Raw genomic sequence first — 19,562 nt, forward strand, 5'->3', positions numbered from 1 at the left:
CCATGATGCACCGTGGCTTCCTCAAATGGCTCAGCTGCTGCAGTGCCTCATGGGAGTTGTAGTTCAGTGACCCTGATACCCCCATTTTTCCCTAAGGGCTGCTCCCTGGCGGGAGTCCAACTCCCATGATGCACTGTGGCCTCCTCCCTTCGCTCAGCTGCTGCAGTGCCTCATGGGAGTTGTAGTTCTGTGGTCTCTAATGTCCCCATTCCTGCCGTAGGCCCCGTTCCCTCAGCTGGACTCCATCTCCCATGATGCACCGTTACCTCCATCATGAGATGGGTGGATTTTCCATCACCTGGCGTCTTCACATAGGGTGACCAGACGTCCTGATAAAATTGGGACCGTCCCGATTTTGAGCTGTTTGTCCCGCGTCCCGACCGATCTCTGGTCGGGACACAATTTTTGTCCGATATTTTGCGCCACCGGGATCACTCGGGTTTTTTTTTGCCCCCCTCCCCCGGTGTCCTGATATTTTCTTCATCTCATCTGGTCACCTTATCTTCACATCAGGACCAGATGTCGTTCTAACAGAGCCCCTCTAGCGCAGCCATCAGATCTGGGCTGGAAGCAGGCATAACTGAGTGCAAAGCTCTGGCCTGGGTTACAGGAAGACAGAAACAGCCAGACTGTGTCAGACCTGAGGCCCATCTACCCTGGTATTCCGGCACCAACAGTGGCCAGCACTGGCTGCGTCAGAGGACTCTAGGAACCCTGCAGAGGCAGATCTGGGCTAGAGGTTAGAGAATGGGATGGACTGGGAGCCAGGACGCCTGGGTTCTATCCCTGGCTCTGGGAGGGGAGTGGGGGCAAGTGGTTAGAGCAGCGGGACTGGGAGCCAGGATGCCTGGGTTCTATCCCTGGCTCTGGGAGGGGAGTTTGGGCTAGTGGTTAGAGCAGCGGGACTGGGAGCCAGGACGCTGGGTTCTATCCCTGGCTCTGGGAGGGGAGTGGGGGCGAGTGGTTAGAGCAGCGGGACTGGGAGCCAGGACGCCTGGGTTCTATCCCTGGCTCTGGAGGGGAGTGGGGGCTAGTGGTTAGAGCAGCGGGGTTGGAGCCAGGACACCTGGGTTCTATCCCTGGCTCTGGGAGGGGAGTGGGGGCTAGTGGTTAGAGCAGCGGGACTGGGAGCCAGGACTCCTGGGGTCTATCCCTGGCTCTGGGAGGGGGCTGGGATCTAGTGGTAAGAGCAGGGGTGTGGGGGCTGTGAGCCAGGATTCCTGGGTTCTGTTTCCAGCTGGGGGGGGTCACAAGGTGCAGAGCTTTACATGAGTGCTGGTACTCAGGAGCCCGGGGTCCCAGAGAGGTGTTTAGCTCCCTCGCTCCTCAGGACACTTCGACCCAGAGGCCTGCGGGAAGTGGAGCTCAGTGAGCTGTGGGTCCCCCCGAACCCATCTACTTGTGATGCTGTCCCCTTTCTGCCCCCCCCCCCCGCCATGATACGGAGCCGTCCCCGTCCTGACAGATCAACCGTGACACTAATGCCGCTTTGCTGACAGATCTGACCCACCAAAGCCGATTGAGCATATGGCACAAGGCACAGAGCTATAATTAGTTGAGGCCCATTGTAATTAGCCACATGAAACAGCTCTGGGAGGGGAGTGGGGTCTAGTGGTTAGAGCGCGCGGGGGCGGGGGGGGCTGGGAGCCAGGACCCATCTCTCTACCCACCCCTATACAAACCCCTCTATCCACCCAATCCACCTTATCTATCTACCCCCAGCCACCCCCTCCATCTATCTTCATACACACCCAGCATCTCTTTATCTAGCTAAAGTTACAAAAAACCCTCCTGTGTTTTAAAAGAGCAAATTTGAGTGGGAATCAAAGTCAGGACTCCTGGGTTCTATCCTGGCTCTGGGAGGGGAGTTCTCAAACTGGGGGTCGGGACCTCTCAGGGGGTCGTGAGGTTATTACATGGGGGGGGGTGAGCTGTCAGCCTCCACCCCAAACCCCCGCTTTGCCTCCAGCATTTATAATGGTGTTAAATATATAAAACAGTGATTTTAATTTATGGGGGGTCGCACTCAGAGGCGTGTTATGTGAAAGGGGTCACCGGTACAAAAAGTTTGAGAACCCCTTGTCTAGTAGTTAGAGCAGGGGGGCTGGGAACAGGACTCTGGGTTCTCTCCCCAGCTCTGGGAGGTGTGACAGGATCCACGGGGTACAACCTGGAACTGGGGTACCGCTGTGCCCCCTTAACTCTCCAGCCTGGGCTGTGCTAGTGACACCAGCAAACCCCTCCAGGCGCTGTGATCACTCAGCACTACGGCATGTGGAGCCCCACACCCAGCTACATAGCATGAAACGCTCCCAGAGCCGCTCCCGAATCCCACCGAGACAGGCCCAGCCAAATCTCCCCGGCTCCCAGCCTGCACCCAGGGCTGCACCATCCTGCCGGGTCAGAAGCCTGGCGAGGCTGCCCCTCCCTCAATGCGGAGAGGACAATGCACCAGCCTTTGTAACCGGAGCTGAGATTCCCCCAAAACACACGGCGTTGGGGGAAATCGAAAACGGGAATTAACGACGGAACGCTGGATTTGAAGTGGTTATCAGTGGTGGGCACAACAGGTCAGAGAGAGTTACCAAAGAGAAGAAAAGCTCAGCGCCCAGGCTAAATCTTTAACCTTCTGACACTAGCAGTGTTCCAAGCAAGCAATTCTCCCAGCCCACTGGGTGTGACCGTTCTTAATAGACAGGCCTCTCCCTTCAGCAGGGGGGCTGGGAGCCAGGACTCCTGGGCTCTCCAAGGGGACTGGGGTGGATAGAGGGGTTTGTATGGGGATAGATAGATAGATAGATAGATAGATAGATAGATAGATAGATAGATAGATAGATGGGGTGGATGGGGATAGATAGATAGATAGATAGATAGATAGATAGATAGATAGATAGATAGATAGATGGGGTCGATGGGGATAGATAGATAGATAGATAGATAGATAGATAGATAGATAGATAGATAGATAGATAGAGGGGGTGGATTGGGATAGATAGATAGATAAGGTGTCTGGGGATAGATAGATAGATAGATAGATAGATAGATAGATAGATAGATAGATAGAGGGGGTGGATGGGGATAGATAGATAGATAGATAGATAGATAGATAGATAGATAGATAGATAGATAAGGTGGATTGGGATAGATAGATAGATAGATAGATAGATAGATAGATAGATAGATAGATAGATAGATAGATAGATAGATGGGGGATGGATGGGGATAAATAGAGGATGTGGATTGGGATGGATAGATAAATAGATAGAGGGGGTGGATGGAGATAGATAGACAGACAGAGGGGGTGGGTTGGGATAGATAGATAGATAGATAGATAGATAGATAGATAGATAGATAGATAGATAGATAGATAGATAGATGGGGTCGATGGGGATAGATAGATAGATGAGGTGGATGTAGATAGATAGATTGATAAGGTGGATTGGGATAGATAGATAAGGTGTCTGGAGATAGATAGATAGATAGATAGATAGATAGATAGATAGATAGATAGATAGATAGATAGATAGATAGATAGATAGATAGATAGATAGATGGGGGATGGATGGGGATAAATAGAGATGTGGATTGGGATGGATAGATAAATAGATAGAGGGGGTGGATGGAGATAGACAGAGGGGGTGGATTGGGATAGATAGATAGATAGATAGATAGATAGATAGATAGGGTGGCAGGGGGGAGATAGATATGGTGGATGGGGGTAGATAGAGGGGTTTGTTTAGGGGTGAGTCGATAGAGGGGGTGTTGGGGGAGATAGAGGGGTTTGTTTAGGGGTGGGTCGATAGAGGGGGTGGCTGGGGGAGATAGAGGGGTTTGTTTAGGGGTGGGTCGATAGAGGGGGTGGCTGGGGGGAGATAGAGGGGTTTGTTTAGGGGTGGGTCGATAGAGGGGGTGGCTGGGGGGAGATAGATATGGTGGATGGGGTAGATAGATGGGTTTGTTTAGGGGTGGGTTGATAGAGGGGGTGGCTGGGGGGAGATAGAGGGGTTTGTTTAGGGGTGGGTCGATAGAGGGGGTGGCTGGGGGGAGATAGAGGGTTTGTTTAGGGGTGGGTCGATAGAGGGGGTGGCTGGGGGGAGATAGATATGGTGGATGGGGTAGATAGATGGGTTTGTTTAGGGGTGGGTCGATAGAGGGGGTGGCTGGGGGGAGATAGATATGGTGGATGGGGGTAGATAGAGGGTTTGTTTAGGGGTGAGTCGATAGAAGGTGTGGCTGGGGGGAGATGGAGGGGTTGTTTAGGGTGGGTCGATAGAGGGGGTGGCTGGGGGGAGGTAGATATGGTGGATGGGGGTAGATAGAGGGGTTTGTTTAGGGGTGGGTCAATAGAGGGGGTGGCTGGGGTAGATAGATGGGTTTGTTTAGGGTGGGTTGATAGAGGGGGTGGCTGGGGGGAGATAGAGGGGTTTGTTTCAGGGGTGGGTCGATAGAGGGGGTGGCTGGGGGGAGATAGAGGGGTTTGTTTAGGGGTGGGTCGATAGAGGGGGGTGGCTGGGGGGAGATAGAGGCGTTTGTTTAGGGTGGGTCGATAGAGGGGGTGGCTGGGGGGAGATAGATATGGTGGCTGGGGGTAGATAGATGGGTTTGTTTAGGGTGGGTCGATAGAGGGGGTGGGCTGGGGGTAGCTGGGCTGGGGGGGGGTGATAACAGCTGTGGGAGGAGACGAAGCAGGCATGGAGGTGTGCGCACAAGGGCAGCGGCCGACAATACACCAAGTGGCTCAGAGCTGCCAATCTCCCTTTAATAGCGCTAAAGAGCTTCTCATCCCCTGGCCGAAAATGTGATCAGTGCTCCTGAAATAGCCTCGTGTGTGTGTGTCCCCGGGGGGGGGAGGGGGTGTCTATCAGAGCCCCCCCACCTACCCAGAAAGTCTATATAAGCAGGGAAGTGCGAGGGCTCGGGAGAGAGGAGACGGAGCCAGGGAATCAACCTCCAAGTGCCAGGGATCTGAGCGGAGGCTCGGGCGCTAGGCACGGGGATCAGGGCGAAGGATCGCGCTAGGCCGGGGATCAGGGCGGAGGCTCGGGGCGCTAGGCCGGGATCAGGGGCGCTAGGCCGGGGCTCGGAGCGGAGGCTCGGGGCGCCATGGGGAACAGTAAAAGCGGGGCGCTGTCCAAGGAGATTCTGGAGGACCTGAAGCTCAACACCAAGTACTCGGAGGATGAGCTGTGCAAGTGGTACGAAAGCTTCCAGAAGCAGTGCCCGGACGGGCGCATCAGCCGGGCCGAGTTCGAGAAGATCTACGGCAACTTCTTCCCAACTCGGACCCCAAGGTCTACGCCCGGCACGTCTTCCGCAGCTTCGACACCAACGACGACGGGACGCTGGACTTCCGGGAGTACATCATCGCCCTGCACCTCACCTCCTCCGGCAAGACCAACCTCAAGCTGGAGTGGGCCTTCTCCCTCTTCGACGTCGACCGCAACGGCGAGATCAGCAAGAGCGAGGTGCTGGAGATCATCACGGTGAGTCCGGGGCAAGGGGTGTGTGCTGTGAGCTTCCTCGCTGCAGTGCCCTGAGGGAGTGCTGTGAGCCTCCTCACGGCAGTGCCCTGAGGGAGTGCTGCAAGCTTCCCCACAGCAGTGCCCTGAGGGGGTGATGCGAGCCTCCTCACGGCAGTGCCCTGAGGGAGTGCTGCGAGCCTCCTCATGGCCGTGTCCTGAGGGAGTGCTGCAAGCTTCCCCACAGCAGTGCCCTGAGGGGGTGATGCGAGCTTCCCCACAGCAGTGCCTTGAGGGGGTGCTGTGAGGTTCCCCGCAGCAGTGCCCTGAGGTGGTGCTGCGAGCTTCCCCACAGCAGTGCCCTAATGGGGTGCTGTGAGCTTCCCCACAGCAGTGACCTGAGGGGGTGCTGCGAGCTTCCCCACAGCAGTGCCCTGGGGATGGGAAAACAATGTGAGTGCTCCCGCAGCAGTGTCTTGTAGGAATTTCAGCCCCAGAAGGGCGGGCGGGGGGGGAACAAGGCGTGCTGCAAGCTTCCTTCCCAGCAGTGCCCTGGGGAGGGGTAGATGTGCAGGCTTGCCGCGGAACACTGAGAAGATTCCTGGTGCTCACCGAGCCAGAAAGTTTTTCCCCAGCTCCAACTGCGATTCCCCCTCGTGGCAAATGAAACCGATTCCCGCTTGTTCTGCCCGCCGAGGGGACCGGCTCCCTCAGCCAGTGTCACAGCCTGTCCTCAGGGGCCCCCCCTCTTTTCAAGTGCGGCACCCGAGGCTGGACTCCCCACTGAACCTGTTGCCGCCCGTGTCTGATGCTCCCGTGAACGGAGGCCGGACACAACGGGCCCATTTACCCCGGTATCCCGCCTGCTCCCTGCCCCTCCCAGGCCCATCTAGCCCGCTGTCAATCCCCTGCTCCCAAGAGGCACCGGGAACATGCCCGCAGCCAGCCCGTTTGGCAGAGCGGGGAAGGGCCCGAGGGCTGCCTGACCCCCGGGCAGGTGGCGGGATGACGCCGGGCAGCATGACAGTGGATTAGCCCCGATCAAGGTTTGCGTAGTTCGCAAATGGCATTAGCCGCCCCTGATGGAATCCCTCTCCCCCCGCACAAAATCCTGTTACGCTAATTTCCCTGCGCTGAGCCTCTTCGTTGCCAGTCGCCCGCCCGAATGGAGGCTGAAAGCGGCTTGGCCGAAAGCAGCCCCCCCATTAATTTTCTCAGGGTGGCCTCACCCGGCCCTTGCAGAGCTGCTGCGCGGGGGCCGGGGGGGTATTGGGGCAGAACGTAACAGGCCTTAAGCTGGATTTGCCACCGCAAAGAGGAGGAGGAGGAGGAAGGCTTGGGGCGGGGGGGCAGTGGCTTTGAGACAAGAGAGGTCACTCTAAAAACAAGCGGGGCAATTCCCAGAGGGGGCCAAAGATTTGGTGATGGTGACGTTGACAACACGCCAAGGGGCCTGGACATGAGGTTGGAAGCTGAGGGTGGCAGGGGCTGAGTAAATGATTCATTCCTCTCTGGAGAGAGAACCCAGGAGTCCTGGCTCCCAGCCCCGCCTGCTCTAACCACTAGACCCCACTCCCCCCCCCCCCAGAGCCAGGGAGAGAACCCAGGCGTCCTGGCTCCCAGCCCCCCCGCTCTAACCACTAGACCCACTCGCCTCCCAGAGCCAGGGAGAGAACCCAGGCGTCCTGGCTCCCAGCCCCCCCGCTCTAACCACTAGCCCCCACTCCTCTCCCAGAGCCAGGGAGAGAACCCAGGAGTCCTGCTCCCAGTAGCTCCCCCGCTCTAACCACCAGACTCTCTCCTCCCAAAGCCAGGGATAGGGCCTGTATTGCAATCTATGGGTTGAGTGCCCCCCTAGTGGCCAAAACCTCTCTTTGCTGCTGATTCCCCCCCCCCCCCCCCTCCCCTCCCGGCTATGCTGGGCTACCGTCTTGCATCTGAAGTCAATCTGAATGGCGCATTGGGTTTGATCTCCCTTGGGACCGGATCAGGGTGGGGTGGGCAGCTGTTACTCTGATCTAGGGTGACCAGACAACAAGTGTGAAAAATCAGGACGGGGGTGAGGGGTAATAGGATCCTATATAAGAAAAAGACCCCAAAATCGGGACTGTCCCTATAAAATTGGAACATCTGGTCACCCTACCCTGACCTAATGTCTATGGAGGGCCTGGGGAACTACCTGCTCCTGGATTTCAGAGAGGCTAAAAGATGGCTAAGATTTATTTATTTTTAAATAAAAGGACATTTTTATTTAATAAAGGAGGGGACGAGACGCGGACGGGTTTAAACCAACTCGGTAGGAATCTGTCCCCACTCCTGAAGAAATAGGAAGCCACCCTGGAGCTGAGCCGTCATTCAACTCGACCCAAGCTTTTCCCCTGTGGGTTTCCGATTCGGCCATTTCCGGAGGGGTTTCGCTCAGCCGCTTTTGGGGTGGGGACGGGGGGTGAGTGTCAAAGGTCACCTTCAAAATCGAAAGACCACTTCCATGTGAAAAAAATCTCATTCACTCTTTTTTCTCCCCCCCCTCTCCAGAACTCTTTCCGGGCTCTGCAAATCCATTTTTGATGGGGAGAAAACAGCAGACGAAATGTGGCCCATCACAACCTCTGAGGCCTTCATAGTGGGGGGCCTGGCTTTAAATCAAGGCGATTTAAATCACCCACTCTAACACCTCCGTTTCAATCACCGACTTTAACCCACTTTTTCATCTGTACGTCGGACAGAACCATTCAAACCCGGTGATTTACAACTCCCGGGTGCCTTTACCCTAGATTTTGTGCGTCTTTTTGCTTCCTAGCAGGGTCCGCTGTACGTTTATTTAAGCAACTAAGTAGCTTAATATTGTCAGGTTCTTATTCATTGTACTTTTTTAGTATGGGAGAAACGGGTGACTCACAGCTTGCTGGGTTCCTACCGTCGTGCCATATTTATAAAGCTTGCCTCAAAAGTTACGTTTCCCCCCCCCGGATTCTTGCTTTGTCTAGAAAAACAGCCTTTAACGCAGCGTTTTCCACACAGGCTCCTGGATTCAGCATATTTGTAGGGTTGAAGAGATGCTAATAAGTTTAGGCCTTAGTGGAATTTGTATTAAATTCAGATTTCCTTCGGAACAGATTTAGTTTTAAAAAGGGAAACGTAATCATTTAAATATAAGAATTTTAAAAATTCGGATTTACATTTTTTAAATACATTTTTTTTTCAAATAAAGACCAAAAACCATTGGTTTTTATCCATCCTGGTTCTGCTCCTGCGAAGGAGGGTTAACCAGCGACCCACTAGCAAAGTCTCATGTATTCAGAACAAAAGATGGTGTCTGAACCTCTCCTGCTCCCGTCTGATCCCAAATTACCCGGCTACTGGAGACATCTGATCAGCTAATGCCTCTCCGAGCACGTATTCACCCTCACCCCCCCCCTCACCAGCCGGGCTCTCTGATCCCCTGTAAATCGGGGATTAGCCCTTAGCTGCAATGGGCATGAACCTAGAGTGGGATCAGGGGGTAAGATAAAGAGTCACCTGCTTGTTAATAGTAGGGGGAGGAGAAAATATGTTGATGGTCAGTGGAACTACCTGCCACTTGGTTTTGCTGAGAAGGTAACAGGGAGGCAAGACACTGGGGGCCTTGGGGGTGGAGGTTCTTGGCTAGAAGGCAGGTGTTTCTGAGGACCAGGCTAGTGGCCAGGGGAGGATCCCTGGGTGGGAGGATGAGTCTCACCAGGCACGGGTGGGGATGCAGGACTAGGGACCTTGGAAATGGATCAGAAACCTCCTCTGGGAAACAGCTGCCTCCACAGAGCAGATGGGGGGACTTGGCTGATTGGAATGCAGGGGTGTTTGGGACTCATGGCAGGCAGCGAAGAGAATGTGTCTGCGTCCATCCACTCACCCCTCCACCTACCCCTTCACCTATCCCTCCATCCATCCATCTACCCCTCCACCCACCTCTCCATCTACCCCTCCATCCACCCACCCCTACACCTACCCCTCCATCCACCCACCCCTATACCTATCCCTCCACCGACCCCTCCATCCACCCCTACACCCATCCATTTGTCCATCCACCCACCCCTCCCCCTCTACACCTATCCCTCCACCCACCCCCTATGGGTGGGTTAACCCCATTCTTTCCCTGGCAGAAAGTTCCTGTCCCCCCCGCTGTCCCTTTCCCAAGCATGGCGTTTCCCAGAGGCTGGGTTAAGCTGCCCTCTGATCAATCCCTGGGACCCTATAATCATTTTAATATTCCTCAGGGCTCGGATTCCATTCAGCGCCCGGCTCAGATTAATCTCCCGAGCCCAGACTGGGGGAAATCTTAAAAATGCCCCCCCCCCCGCAATCAGCTGGGGCTGGATGCGAGGTCATTAGAGCATCATATGGACACAGCTGAAATGAGGGTCACACAGGGTATGGGGGGGACACCTTCATAGCCATGGGGGTGGGAGCAGGGGACTGGGAGCCAGGACTCCTGGGTTCTATCCCCAGCTGTGGTACGGGAGGTAGGGCTCATGGTTGGGGGGGGGGGGGGGGGTTGGGCGTCAGGACGCCTGGGTTCTATCCTTGCTCTAGGAGGGCAGTGCGGTCTAGTGGTTAAAGCTGGGGGAGGGGACACGCTGGGAGCCAGGCCCACATGGTTTACTGTTCTCTGCCTCATTGCATTGATTTGGAGAGGGAGGCAGAGCTACCCCCCCGCCCGCCCCCGCCCCAGTGCAGCAATAAAACACCAGCTTCATACACCCACCAGCTGGGAAAATTCAGTGAGATGCAGACAGCTCTGGGGTGAGGTGCAGGGGCTGGGTATCCGGGACCCCTCGCCCGGCGTGGGGGCTGGGTATACGGGGCCCCTTGCCCGGCACGGAGATGCAGCCAGCTCTGGGGTGGGGCGCGGCAGATGGGTATACGGAGCCTCTCGCCCGGCACGGAGATGCAGCCAGCTCTGGGGTGGGGCACGGCAGATGGGTATACAGGGCCCTGCGCCCGGCGCGGAGATGCAGCCAGCTCTGGGGTGGGGCGCGGCAGATGGGTATACAGGGCCCTGCGCCCGGCGTGGAGATGCAGCCAGCTCTGGGGTAGGGTGCGGCAGATGGGTATACAGGGCCCTGCGCCCGGCGTGGAGATGCAGCCAGCTCTGGGGTGGGGCGCGGCGGATGGGTATACAGGGCCCTGCGCCCGGCGCGGAGATGCAGCCAGCTCTGGGGTGGGGCGCGGCAGATGGGTATACAGGGCCCTGCGCCCGGCGTGGAGATGCAGCCAGCTCTGGGGTAGGGTGCGGCAGATGGGTATACAGGGCCCTGCGCCCGGCGTGGAGATGCAGCCAGCTCTGGGGTGGGGCGCGGCGGATGGGTATACAGGGCCCTGCGCCCGGCGTGGAGATGCAGCCAGCTCTGGGGTGGGGTGCGGCGGATGGGTATACAGGGCCCTGCGCCCGGCGCGGAGATGCAGCCAGCTCTGGGGTGGGGCGCGGCTAGATGTCAAACATTGTGTCTCTCCCCACAGGCAATATTTAAGATGATTCCCCTTGAAGAGCAGAAAACGCTCGCTGAGGATGAAAACACCCCCCAGAAACGAGCTGACAAGCTCTGGCAATATTTCAAAAAGGGGGAAAATGGTAAGGGATCTGCCAGGCTCTCCATCACCCCACGGCCTAACCCCACCTGGGCCGGCTCACACAGCCCAGTGCCCCCATATTGGTATTACACGGTGCCGTGCACACCCCCCCCACACACACACATGGCACCTCAGGTCAAACCCTGAAGCCCTTTTAACCTACAACAAAACCCAGCCCTACAGGGAACAAGCCCCGGGCCCCATTCCCTGCCTTCCCAAGCCAGCCAGTCCCTGCCCTGGGGCTAGAGGGGAGCCATGGCCCTCTAGAGAGGAAAGACCCCGGGCCCCATTCCCCGCCCCCCTAAGCCAGCCTGCCCTGGGGCCGGATGGGAGCCAGCACCCCCCTAGAGGGGAAGGTCCCTATATTGCATTTTATTAACCCCTCTTCTCCTGTCTCCCTCCATTCCCCCCACCCCCCCAGACAAAATCGCCGAGGGGGAGTTCATCTCTGGGGTGATGAAGAACGAAGCTATCATGAAGCTGATCCAATACGAACCCAAGAAATAGGAAGGCCGAGGTCCCGGGCCGGGAGGGGAACGGCAACCTGGAGGGAGAGCAGGCGCGGCCCCCCAGCCACGTGCATGGAGTGAGAGAGAAAACGAGTGACTGAGAAAACGATGAAACGAATGAATGAAACGATACGTGTGAGAGGTGCCCGACCCATCTCCAGCCATACGCTGCCATGTCGGTCTTCAGCCCTTTCCCCGGGTAGCTGTATCCCTCCTCCTCCAGACCACTCCGCCGCTTCGGGCACTTCCAAACAGGCTGTCGTGGGAGGCCTAGGGGGGGACCCCACTGAGAGCCCGGGGGGGGGGGGAGAGGAGCAGGGGAAATGTGTGGGAGGTGAAAAAGAGGATGATGGGAAAGGGAGGATAGCAGAAGGAGAGAAAGAAACAGAGCAATGAAGGAGGAGAGGAGGGATGTAAGGGGGGGAAGGGAGGAATGAGAAAGAATGGAGAATAAAAAGGAGAAGGCAGAGCAGCAGTGAACACGGCAGAGAGCGGGAAATGAGAGAAGGAGAAATGGCTGATGGAAGAGAAGGATCACATAAAGAAAGTGCTGCCAGACAGTCACTGAGATTGGGGCCCCGTCGGGCCGGGCACTGTCCAGACACAGAGTCGCTGAGATTGGGGCCCTGTGGGACCGGGCACTGCCCAGACACAGAGTCGCTGAGATCGGGGCCCCGTCAGGCCAGGCACTGCCCAGAAACAGAGTCACCGAGATCGGGGCCCCGTTGGGCCGGGCGCTGCCCAGAAACAGAGTCACCGAGATCGGGGTCCCGTCGGGCCAGGCACTGCCCAGAAACAGAGTCACCGAGATCGGGGCCCCGTTGGGCCGGGCGCTGCCCAGAAACAGAGTCACCGAGATCGGGGTCCCGTCGGGCCGGGCACTGCCCAGACACAGAGTCGCTGAGATCGGGGCCCTGTCGGGCCGGGCGCTGCCCAGAGTCACCGAGATCAGGGGCCCGGGGCGCTGCCCAGAGACAGCGTGAGAGCCAAGCGTTGAACCCAGGCGTCCTGTCTCCTCGTCTAACACTCCAGCCGCGACTCAGCAAAAATCCCTCTCAACTAGCACAAACCAACGACCACCGTCTAGGGCCCTGAAAACCGCTCTGCCTTTCTCCATTTGCTCCTTCTCTTCCTGCCCCCTCGGGTCCAATTCGTCCCCCCTCCCCACGGGCCCTTGAGGCAGATCATCATCCCCCTCCCTCCTGCTGAAGCCTGTTTGGAAAACACCCCCCGCCCCCCAGATTCATGTTGTGTTCTGCAGTTTGTGCTTCTGTCTCGTTTCTTCCCCACCCCAGAGCCAGCGCTGGTGGGGGTGGAAGGAGGGGAGACAAAGGGCATTTGTCTTACATTTCTGTACTGGTGTCTGGTTTTCAATAAAGAGCGTTGTATGTAAGCCATTCGCCCGGCCTCCGGGGGGAGGGAGCGAGCAGGCCAGGGGGGAATCGAACCAGCCACCTCCATGACAACGGGCACCAGCCCCTGCTGCAGCTGGAAGGCAGGAGCAGGCACACGGCCTGGCCACTAGGGGCGATACCGAGCGCCCTGCCCAAAGCGGGCCCCTGAGCAGTGAAGTACCAAGTGCTGCCACTAGAGGGGGCAGGTGGGAGCTGACAAACTAGGAGCCATTCGTCCCTGACCCCCCCTCGTGTAACCAGCAGCCCCCACTCCCCTTCCAGAGCCAGGGAGAGAACCCAGGAGTCCTGGCTCCCAGCCACCCCCCCCCCAACCACTAGCCCTCACTCCCCTCCCAGAGCCAGGGAGAGAACCCAGGAGTCCTGGCTCCCATCCCCCTGCTCTAACCACTAGCCCCCACTCCCCTCCCAGGGACAGGGAGAGAACCCAGGAGTCCTGGCTCCCAGCCCCCTGCTCTAACCCGTGGCATACGTGGCCCCACTGACAGGCATTACAGCGATAATCCGAGTGTCCAGGTCTGTTGGCAGGACGGGGGTTATGTAACAGCCCCCCCGCGCTGCTTCCAATCCCGTTAGTGAGGATGAGCTCAGGGCCTGGCGCCGAAAGCCCAGTGTAAACACGGCATTAAGCAGCTTGGGCCTGGCACCCAGGGGACAGATGGCAGCATCTGAGCCAGCCAAAGCTCCACCCCCCGCCGGGGGAATGGCACCCCCAGCCCTGCCAGTGTCCCTCACAGCCCCTGCTAGCCCAGTCCTGGGCTCCCCCCACCCCTGCCGGTGCCCCTCACTCCTGACCCACAGCCCCTGCTAGCCCAGTCCTGGGCTCCCCCCACCCCTGCCGGTGCCCCTCACTCCCCACCCACAGCCCCTGCTAGCCCAGTCCTGGGCTCCCCCCAGCCCTGCCAGTGCCCCTCACTGCCGACCCCCAGCCCCTGCTAGCCCGGCCCTGGGCTCCCCCAGCCCTGCCGGTGCCCCTCACTGGGGAAGGACATAGCTCAGTGGTTTGAGCATTGGCCTGCTAAACCCAGGGTTGTGAGTTCAATCCTTGAGGGGGCCACTTAGGGATCTAGGGCAAAATCAGTACTTGGTCCTGCTAGTGAAGGCAGGGGGCTGGACTCGATGACCTTTCAAGGTCCCTTCCAGTTCTAGGAGATAGGATATCTCCATTAATTTAAATCACAGCCCACCCCCAGCCCTGCCAGTGCCCCTCACAGCTCCCTGCTAGCCCAGTCCTGGGCTCCCGCCAGCCCTGCCAGTGCCCCTCACTCCCGACCCGCAGCCCCCTGCTAGCCCAGCCCTTGCATCCCCCCACCCTGGCGGGACCCCTTAGGAAAGGGCAGCTCGTCTTCCTCTCCCACCCACCCTCCCGCGGATGAAGCTGGCCTGGCTCTGCCTCTCCTGAGTGGCCAGCAGGAGGCAACGTCCTGGGACCAAATCTAGGTCCCCGCAGCCACTGCTTAAGCCTTCCCATGCTGCGGGGATGGGGGTCACTGCTGCAGGCCCTGTCGTCCACCAGGGGGCACCCTCCCACTGCCATTGTCAAGACCAAGTCGGGAAAAGAGGGCCCAGGTCCCACTTGCAGCCGGACCGGCCGAGGAAGCCACCGCCCGGGAAACAACCCTTCCCTCCCCGAAATCAGAGACCAAAACGTGGCCCAGGATCTGGGCGGCAACTTGGGCTACTGGGCCTCAGACTCCTGGGTTCTCTCCCCCGCTCTGGGACGGGAGAGGGCTGGGAACCAGGACTCCTGGGTTCTCTCTCTTTTCAAGGTCACACAGTGGCAAAAACATGTCCTATCTCCCGGCCTCAGTTTCCCCACCCGCGACAAACTATGTTTGAAGATCACTGGACCACCGCCATGGGGCACCCCCTCCACACATGTCGTGCATCCCCAGGGACCCGCCCCCTTTCCCATTCTCCCCCCACAGAGGTTGTGCCACGCTGCAGGCTGGTTTGAACCCTTTATTGGGACGTGCTAGCCATTCACGCAGTCTTGGTAGCCCGGGTTCTCTTCTTCTTCACCACCACCGGCTTCTGACTCCGCAGGATGGCGCTGGCGCGGCGCAGAGCAGCCTGGAGACGGGGGAAAGAGCGTGAGGCTGATGCACACTGGAGTGGGGTGCCCCCTGCAAAGGGGAGGGGGGCTACTGCAGGTACTGGGCCTCGCTTCCCCACCCCACCTGCACCAGGGGTGCCCGGAGTGGGGCTGCACCCCACTTCTAGAGATCGCCCCTGAAGCTAAATGGGGTGAGGGCACTGACCAGACATGGTGAGCTGAGTGACTATCACCCCCACATCACTTCTCACCCATGTGGTGGGAAGGGGGCGCTCAGATTAGGGGGGCGAGACGATCGCCAATCAATCCCCCCTTTCTAGCGTGATCATCCCCCCACGTGAAGAGAGGGGAGGTCTCCAACCAGGCACGCAGCAGCCACCTGGGTTAAATCCAGAGAATCCTGGGTTTAAAATGGAGGTGTGCCGCCCCCACCCCCGATACACCCCCCTCCAAGAGCCAGCCGTGTCCCTTTCTGCCCCTCGGGACGGGCGCTTTGGCCAATGGGGCAATGCCCCTCCCCCGTGGGTTCCTGAACACAGGACGGCCCCGTTCGGGAAGGGGGGACCAGACCCAGCACTCACCATGCGCAGATCCTTGCGGTAGTTGTTCTTGCGGATGATGTGACGCAGGCTGTTGAGCGTGGCCCGGGCGTTCTTGTTAATGGTGGTCTTCTCGTAGGACGTGGCTGGCTTGCGCTGGCCTGGGGGAAGGGGCCATGGGTCAGCCAGGGGACGAGCTGGTCTAGTTAGCAGGACAGGACGGGGGCGTTTCCCCTCTAAGGGGCGCCTGCCCCAGGGCAGGGGACTGGAGGACTCAAGGGGGGTGGGACTGGAGTATGGGGCCTTCCCCCCCCCCCCCCCCCAGGCGGCCCAAGCATCCAAATCTGCCCCCCCCAGAAGAAATCACTATTTCACACCCCCTGGCTCCCACAATCCTTTGCGGGGGGGGGGGGGGGGGGGGGGGGAGAAGCAGCCTGTCGGCATCACCCACCTGCCCGTTTCTTCAGCACCACCACGATCCCCTTCCCGTCCGCCGCGGGCTCCACACCCACCGTCTTGCGATGGATCAGCCCGTTGTAGCGGAAGGAGTTTCGGGCCTTCAGGTTGTTCGGCTCCTTCGGAGAGACCCGCCCGGTTAGCGGGGCCGGGGCAGCTCGGCGCCCCCCGGGTGGGCTCAGAGCGGACCCGGAGCGCCCGGACGCCTGGGTCCCCGCGGGGGATGGGGGGGGGGGGGGGTTGGGAGAGCCCGGACGCCTGGGTCCCCGCGGGGGATGGGGTGGAGGGAGGGGAGTTGGGAGAGCCCGGACGCCTGGGTCCCCGTGGGGGATGGGGTGGAGGGGGTTGGGAGAGCCCGGACGCCTGGGTCCCCGCGGGAGGGGTTGGGAGAGCCCGGACGCCTGGGTCCCCGCGGGGGATGGGGTGGGGGGGCTGGGAGCGCCCGGACGCCTGGGTCCCCGCGGGGGATGGGGTGGGGGGGGCTGGGAGCGCCACGGACGCCTGGGTCCCCGCGGGGGATGGGGTGGGGGGGGGCTGGGAGCGCCCGGACGCCTGGGTCCCCGCGGGGGATGGGGTGGGGGGGGGGTTGGGAGCGCCCGGACGCCTGGGTCCCCGCGCGGGGGGGGGGGACGGGGACACACTCACGGGTGCTGTAGGTTTGTTTGTTCCGCTTGAGGAGGAAGCTGGAGCTGTTGCGGACGATCATCCACTGCAGATGGGCCGACATCGCCCTGCGGGGACAGGCGCGTTAGCGGGGGGGGGTCCGGGGGGGAGGGGCCGGTCCCGAGGGGGGGTTCGGGGGGCGCGGGGGGGGTTCGGGAGGGAGGGGCCGGTCCCGAGGGGGGGTTCGGGGGGAGCGCGGGGGGGGTTCGGGAGGGAGGGGCCGGTCCCGGGGGGGGGGTTCGGGAGGGGTTCGGGAGGGAGGGGCCGGTCCCGAGGGGGGGTTCGGGGGGCGCGGGGGGGGGTTCGGGGGGGAGGGGCCGGTCCCGAGGGGGGTTCGGGGGAGCGCGGGGGGGTTCGGGAGGGAGGGGCCGGTCCCGAGGGGGGGTTCGGGGGGCGCGGGGGGGGTTCGGGAGGGAGGGGCCGGTCCCGAGGGGGGGTTCGGGGGACGCGGGGGGGGTTCGGGGGGGGAGGGGCCGGTCCCGAGGGGGGGTTCGGGGGGAGCGCGGGGGGGTTCGGGAGGGAGGGGGCCGGTCCCGAGGGGGGGTTCGGGGGGCGCGGGGGGGGGTTCGGGAGGGAGGGGCCGGTCCCATGGGGGGGTTCGGGGGGCGCGGGGGGGGGTTCGGGAGGGAGGGGCCGGTCCCATGGGGGGGTTCGGGGGGCGCGGGGGGGGTTCGGGAGGGAGGGGCCGGTCCCGAGGGGGGGTTCGGGGGGCGCGGGGGGGGTTCGGGGGGGAGGGGCCGGTCCCGAGGGGGGGTTCGGGGGGAGCGCGGGGGGGTTCGGGAGGGAGGGGCCGGTCCCGAGGGGGGGTTCGGGGGGCGCGGGGGGGGTTCGGGAGGGAGGGGCCGGTCCCGAGGGGGGGTTCGGGGGGCGCGGGGGGGGTTCGGGGGGGAGGGGCCGGTCCCATGGGGGGGTTCGGGGGGCGCGGGGGGGGTTCGGGGGGGGAGGGGCCGGTCCCGAGGGGGGGTTCGGGGGGAGCGCGGGGGGGTTCGGGAGGGAGGGGCCGGTCCCGAGGGGGGGTTCGGGGGGAGCGCGGGGGGGTTCGGGAGGGAGGGGCCGGTCCCGAGGGGGGGTTCGGGGGGCGCGGGGGGGGTTCGGGGGGGAGGGGCCGGTCCCGAGGGGGGGTTCGGGGGGAGCGCGGGGGGGGTTCGGGAGGGAGGGGCCGGTCCCGAGGGGGGGTTCGGGGGGAGCGCGGGGGGGGTTCGGGAGGGAGGGGCCGGTCCCATGGGGGGGTTCGGGGGGCGCGGGGGGGTTCGGGGGGGAGGGGCCGGTCCCGAGGGGGGGTTCGGGGGGAGCGCGGGGGGTTCGGGAGGGAGGGGCCGGTCCCGAGGGGGGGGTTCGGGGGGCGCGGGGGGGGTTCGGGGGGGAGGGGCCGGTCCCGAGGGGGGGTTCGGGGGGAGCGCGGGGGGGTTCGGGAGGGAGGGGCCGGTCCCATGGGGGGGTTCGGGGGGCGCGGGGGGGGGTTCGGGGGGGGAGGGGCCGGTCCCGAGGGGGGGTTCGGGGGGAGCGCGGGGGGGTTCGGGAGGGAGGGGCCGGTCCCGAGGGGGGGTTCGGGGGGAGCGCGGGGGGGTTCGGGAGGGAGGGGCCGGTCCCATGGGGGGGTTCGGGGGGCGCGGGTGGGGGTTCGGGGGGGAGGGGGCCGGTCCCGAGGGGGGGGTTCGGGGGGAGCGCGGGGGGGTTCGGGAGGGAGGGGGCCGGTCCCATGGGGGGGTTCGGGGGGCGCGGGGGGGGTTCGGGGGGGAGGGGCCGGTCCCGAGGGGGGGTTCGGGGGGAGCGCGGGGGGGTTCGGGAGGGAGGGGCCGGTCCCGAGGGGGGGGTTCGGGGGGGCGCGGGGGGGTTCGGGAGGGAGGGGCCGGTCCCGAGGGGGGGTTCGGGGGGCGCGGGGGGGGTTCGGGGGGGGAGGGGGCCGGTCCCGAGGGGGGGGTTCGGGGGGAGCGCGGGGGGGTTCGGGAGGGAGGGGCCGGTCCCATGGGGGGGTTCGGGGGGCGCGGGGGGGGGTTCGGGGGGGAGGGGCCGGTCCCGAGGGGGGGTTCGGGGGGAGCGCGGGGGGGTTCGGGAGGGAGGGGCCGGTCCCGAGGGGGGGTTCGGGGGGCGCGGGGGGGGTTCGGGGGGAGGGGGCCGGTCCCGAGGGGGGGTTCGGGGGGAGCGCGGGGGGGTTCGGGAGGGAGGGGCCGGTCCCGAGGGGGGGTTCGGGGGGCGCGGGGGGGGTTCGGGGGGGAGGGGCCGGTCCCGAGGGGGGGTTCGGGGGGCGCGGGGGGGGATTCGGGGAGGGAGGGGCCGGTCCCGAGGGGGGGGGCGCGGCGGGGGGATTCGGGGAGGGAGGGGCCGGTCCCGAGGGGGGGTTCGGGGGGGTCCCCACGTGGGGGCCGGGCCCGGAGCTCCGGGCGATACCTGCTCTCGCGGCCGCTGCCGGAAACGGAAAGGGAGGAACCCGGCGATTGGCGCAGGGACGGAACATCCGCAGCGCGCGCCCCACTCGGGAATCTCCGGCCCCGCCCCTCGGGCGCGTTCGGCTCCGCTCGGGAATCTCCGGCACCGCCCCTCGGGCGCGTTCGGCTCCGCTCGGGAATCTCCGGCACCGCCCCTCGGGCTCGTTCGGCTCCGCTCGGGAATCTCCGGCTCGTTCGGCTCCTCTCGGACACATTCGGCTCCGCTCGGCTCTTTCCGGCGCTAGCCCCCCTTTCCCCACCCACATCAAAGCGGGGATGTGTGTAAATCTTTCCTCGCCCCGGGCGCGGCCCGCCCCAGGGCTCCCCCAGCGGCCCCTGCAGCCCAGGGACCAGGCACCTGCCCCCCCCCCTCCACAGCAACGTCCCCCCAGTTGGCGGGGGGTGGGTGAGGTTTTTGACTCCCAATATATATTT

The 19,562-nt window shown here is 62.4% G+C and overlaps 2 protein-coding genes across 2 annotated transcripts; one reads left to right on the forward strand and one right to left on the reverse strand.

The window, feature by feature from the left end:
* The first annotated feature begins 4,859 nt into the window (after positions 1-4,859).
* Positions 4,860-11,717, forward strand: RCVRN (recoverin). The gene is given in 4 exon segments (XM_065571185.1): positions 4,860-5,275; positions 5,278-5,483; positions 10,956-11,067; positions 11,488-11,717. Coding segments are annotated over 4 exon segments (576 nt in total). The 5' UTR covers positions 4,860-5,103; the 3' UTR covers positions 11,574-11,717.
* A 3,218-nt stretch (positions 11,718-14,935) lies between these two features.
* Positions 14,936-19,229, reverse strand: RPL28 (ribosomal protein L28). The gene is made up of 5 exons (XM_065571829.1): positions 19,090-19,229; positions 16,685-16,769; positions 16,034-16,157; positions 15,625-15,743; positions 14,936-15,060 (listed from the first exon to the last, which is right to left on the reverse strand). Exons 2-5 carry the CDS (start codon positions 16,763-16,765, stop codon positions 14,971-14,973), a joined length of 414 nt encoding a protein of 137 aa, XP_065427901.1. The 5' UTR covers positions 16,766-16,769; positions 19,090-19,229; the 3' UTR covers positions 14,936-14,970.
* Positions 19,230-19,562: the final 333 nt, after the last annotated feature.

The sequence above is a fragment of the Chrysemys picta genome, chromosome 17 (genome assembly GCF_011386835.1).
Source record: "Chrysemys picta bellii isolate R12L10 chromosome 17, ASM1138683v2, whole genome shotgun sequence".
In the NCBI taxonomy this organism is placed as follows: domain Eukaryota; kingdom Metazoa; phylum Chordata; order Testudines; family Emydidae; genus Chrysemys; species Chrysemys picta.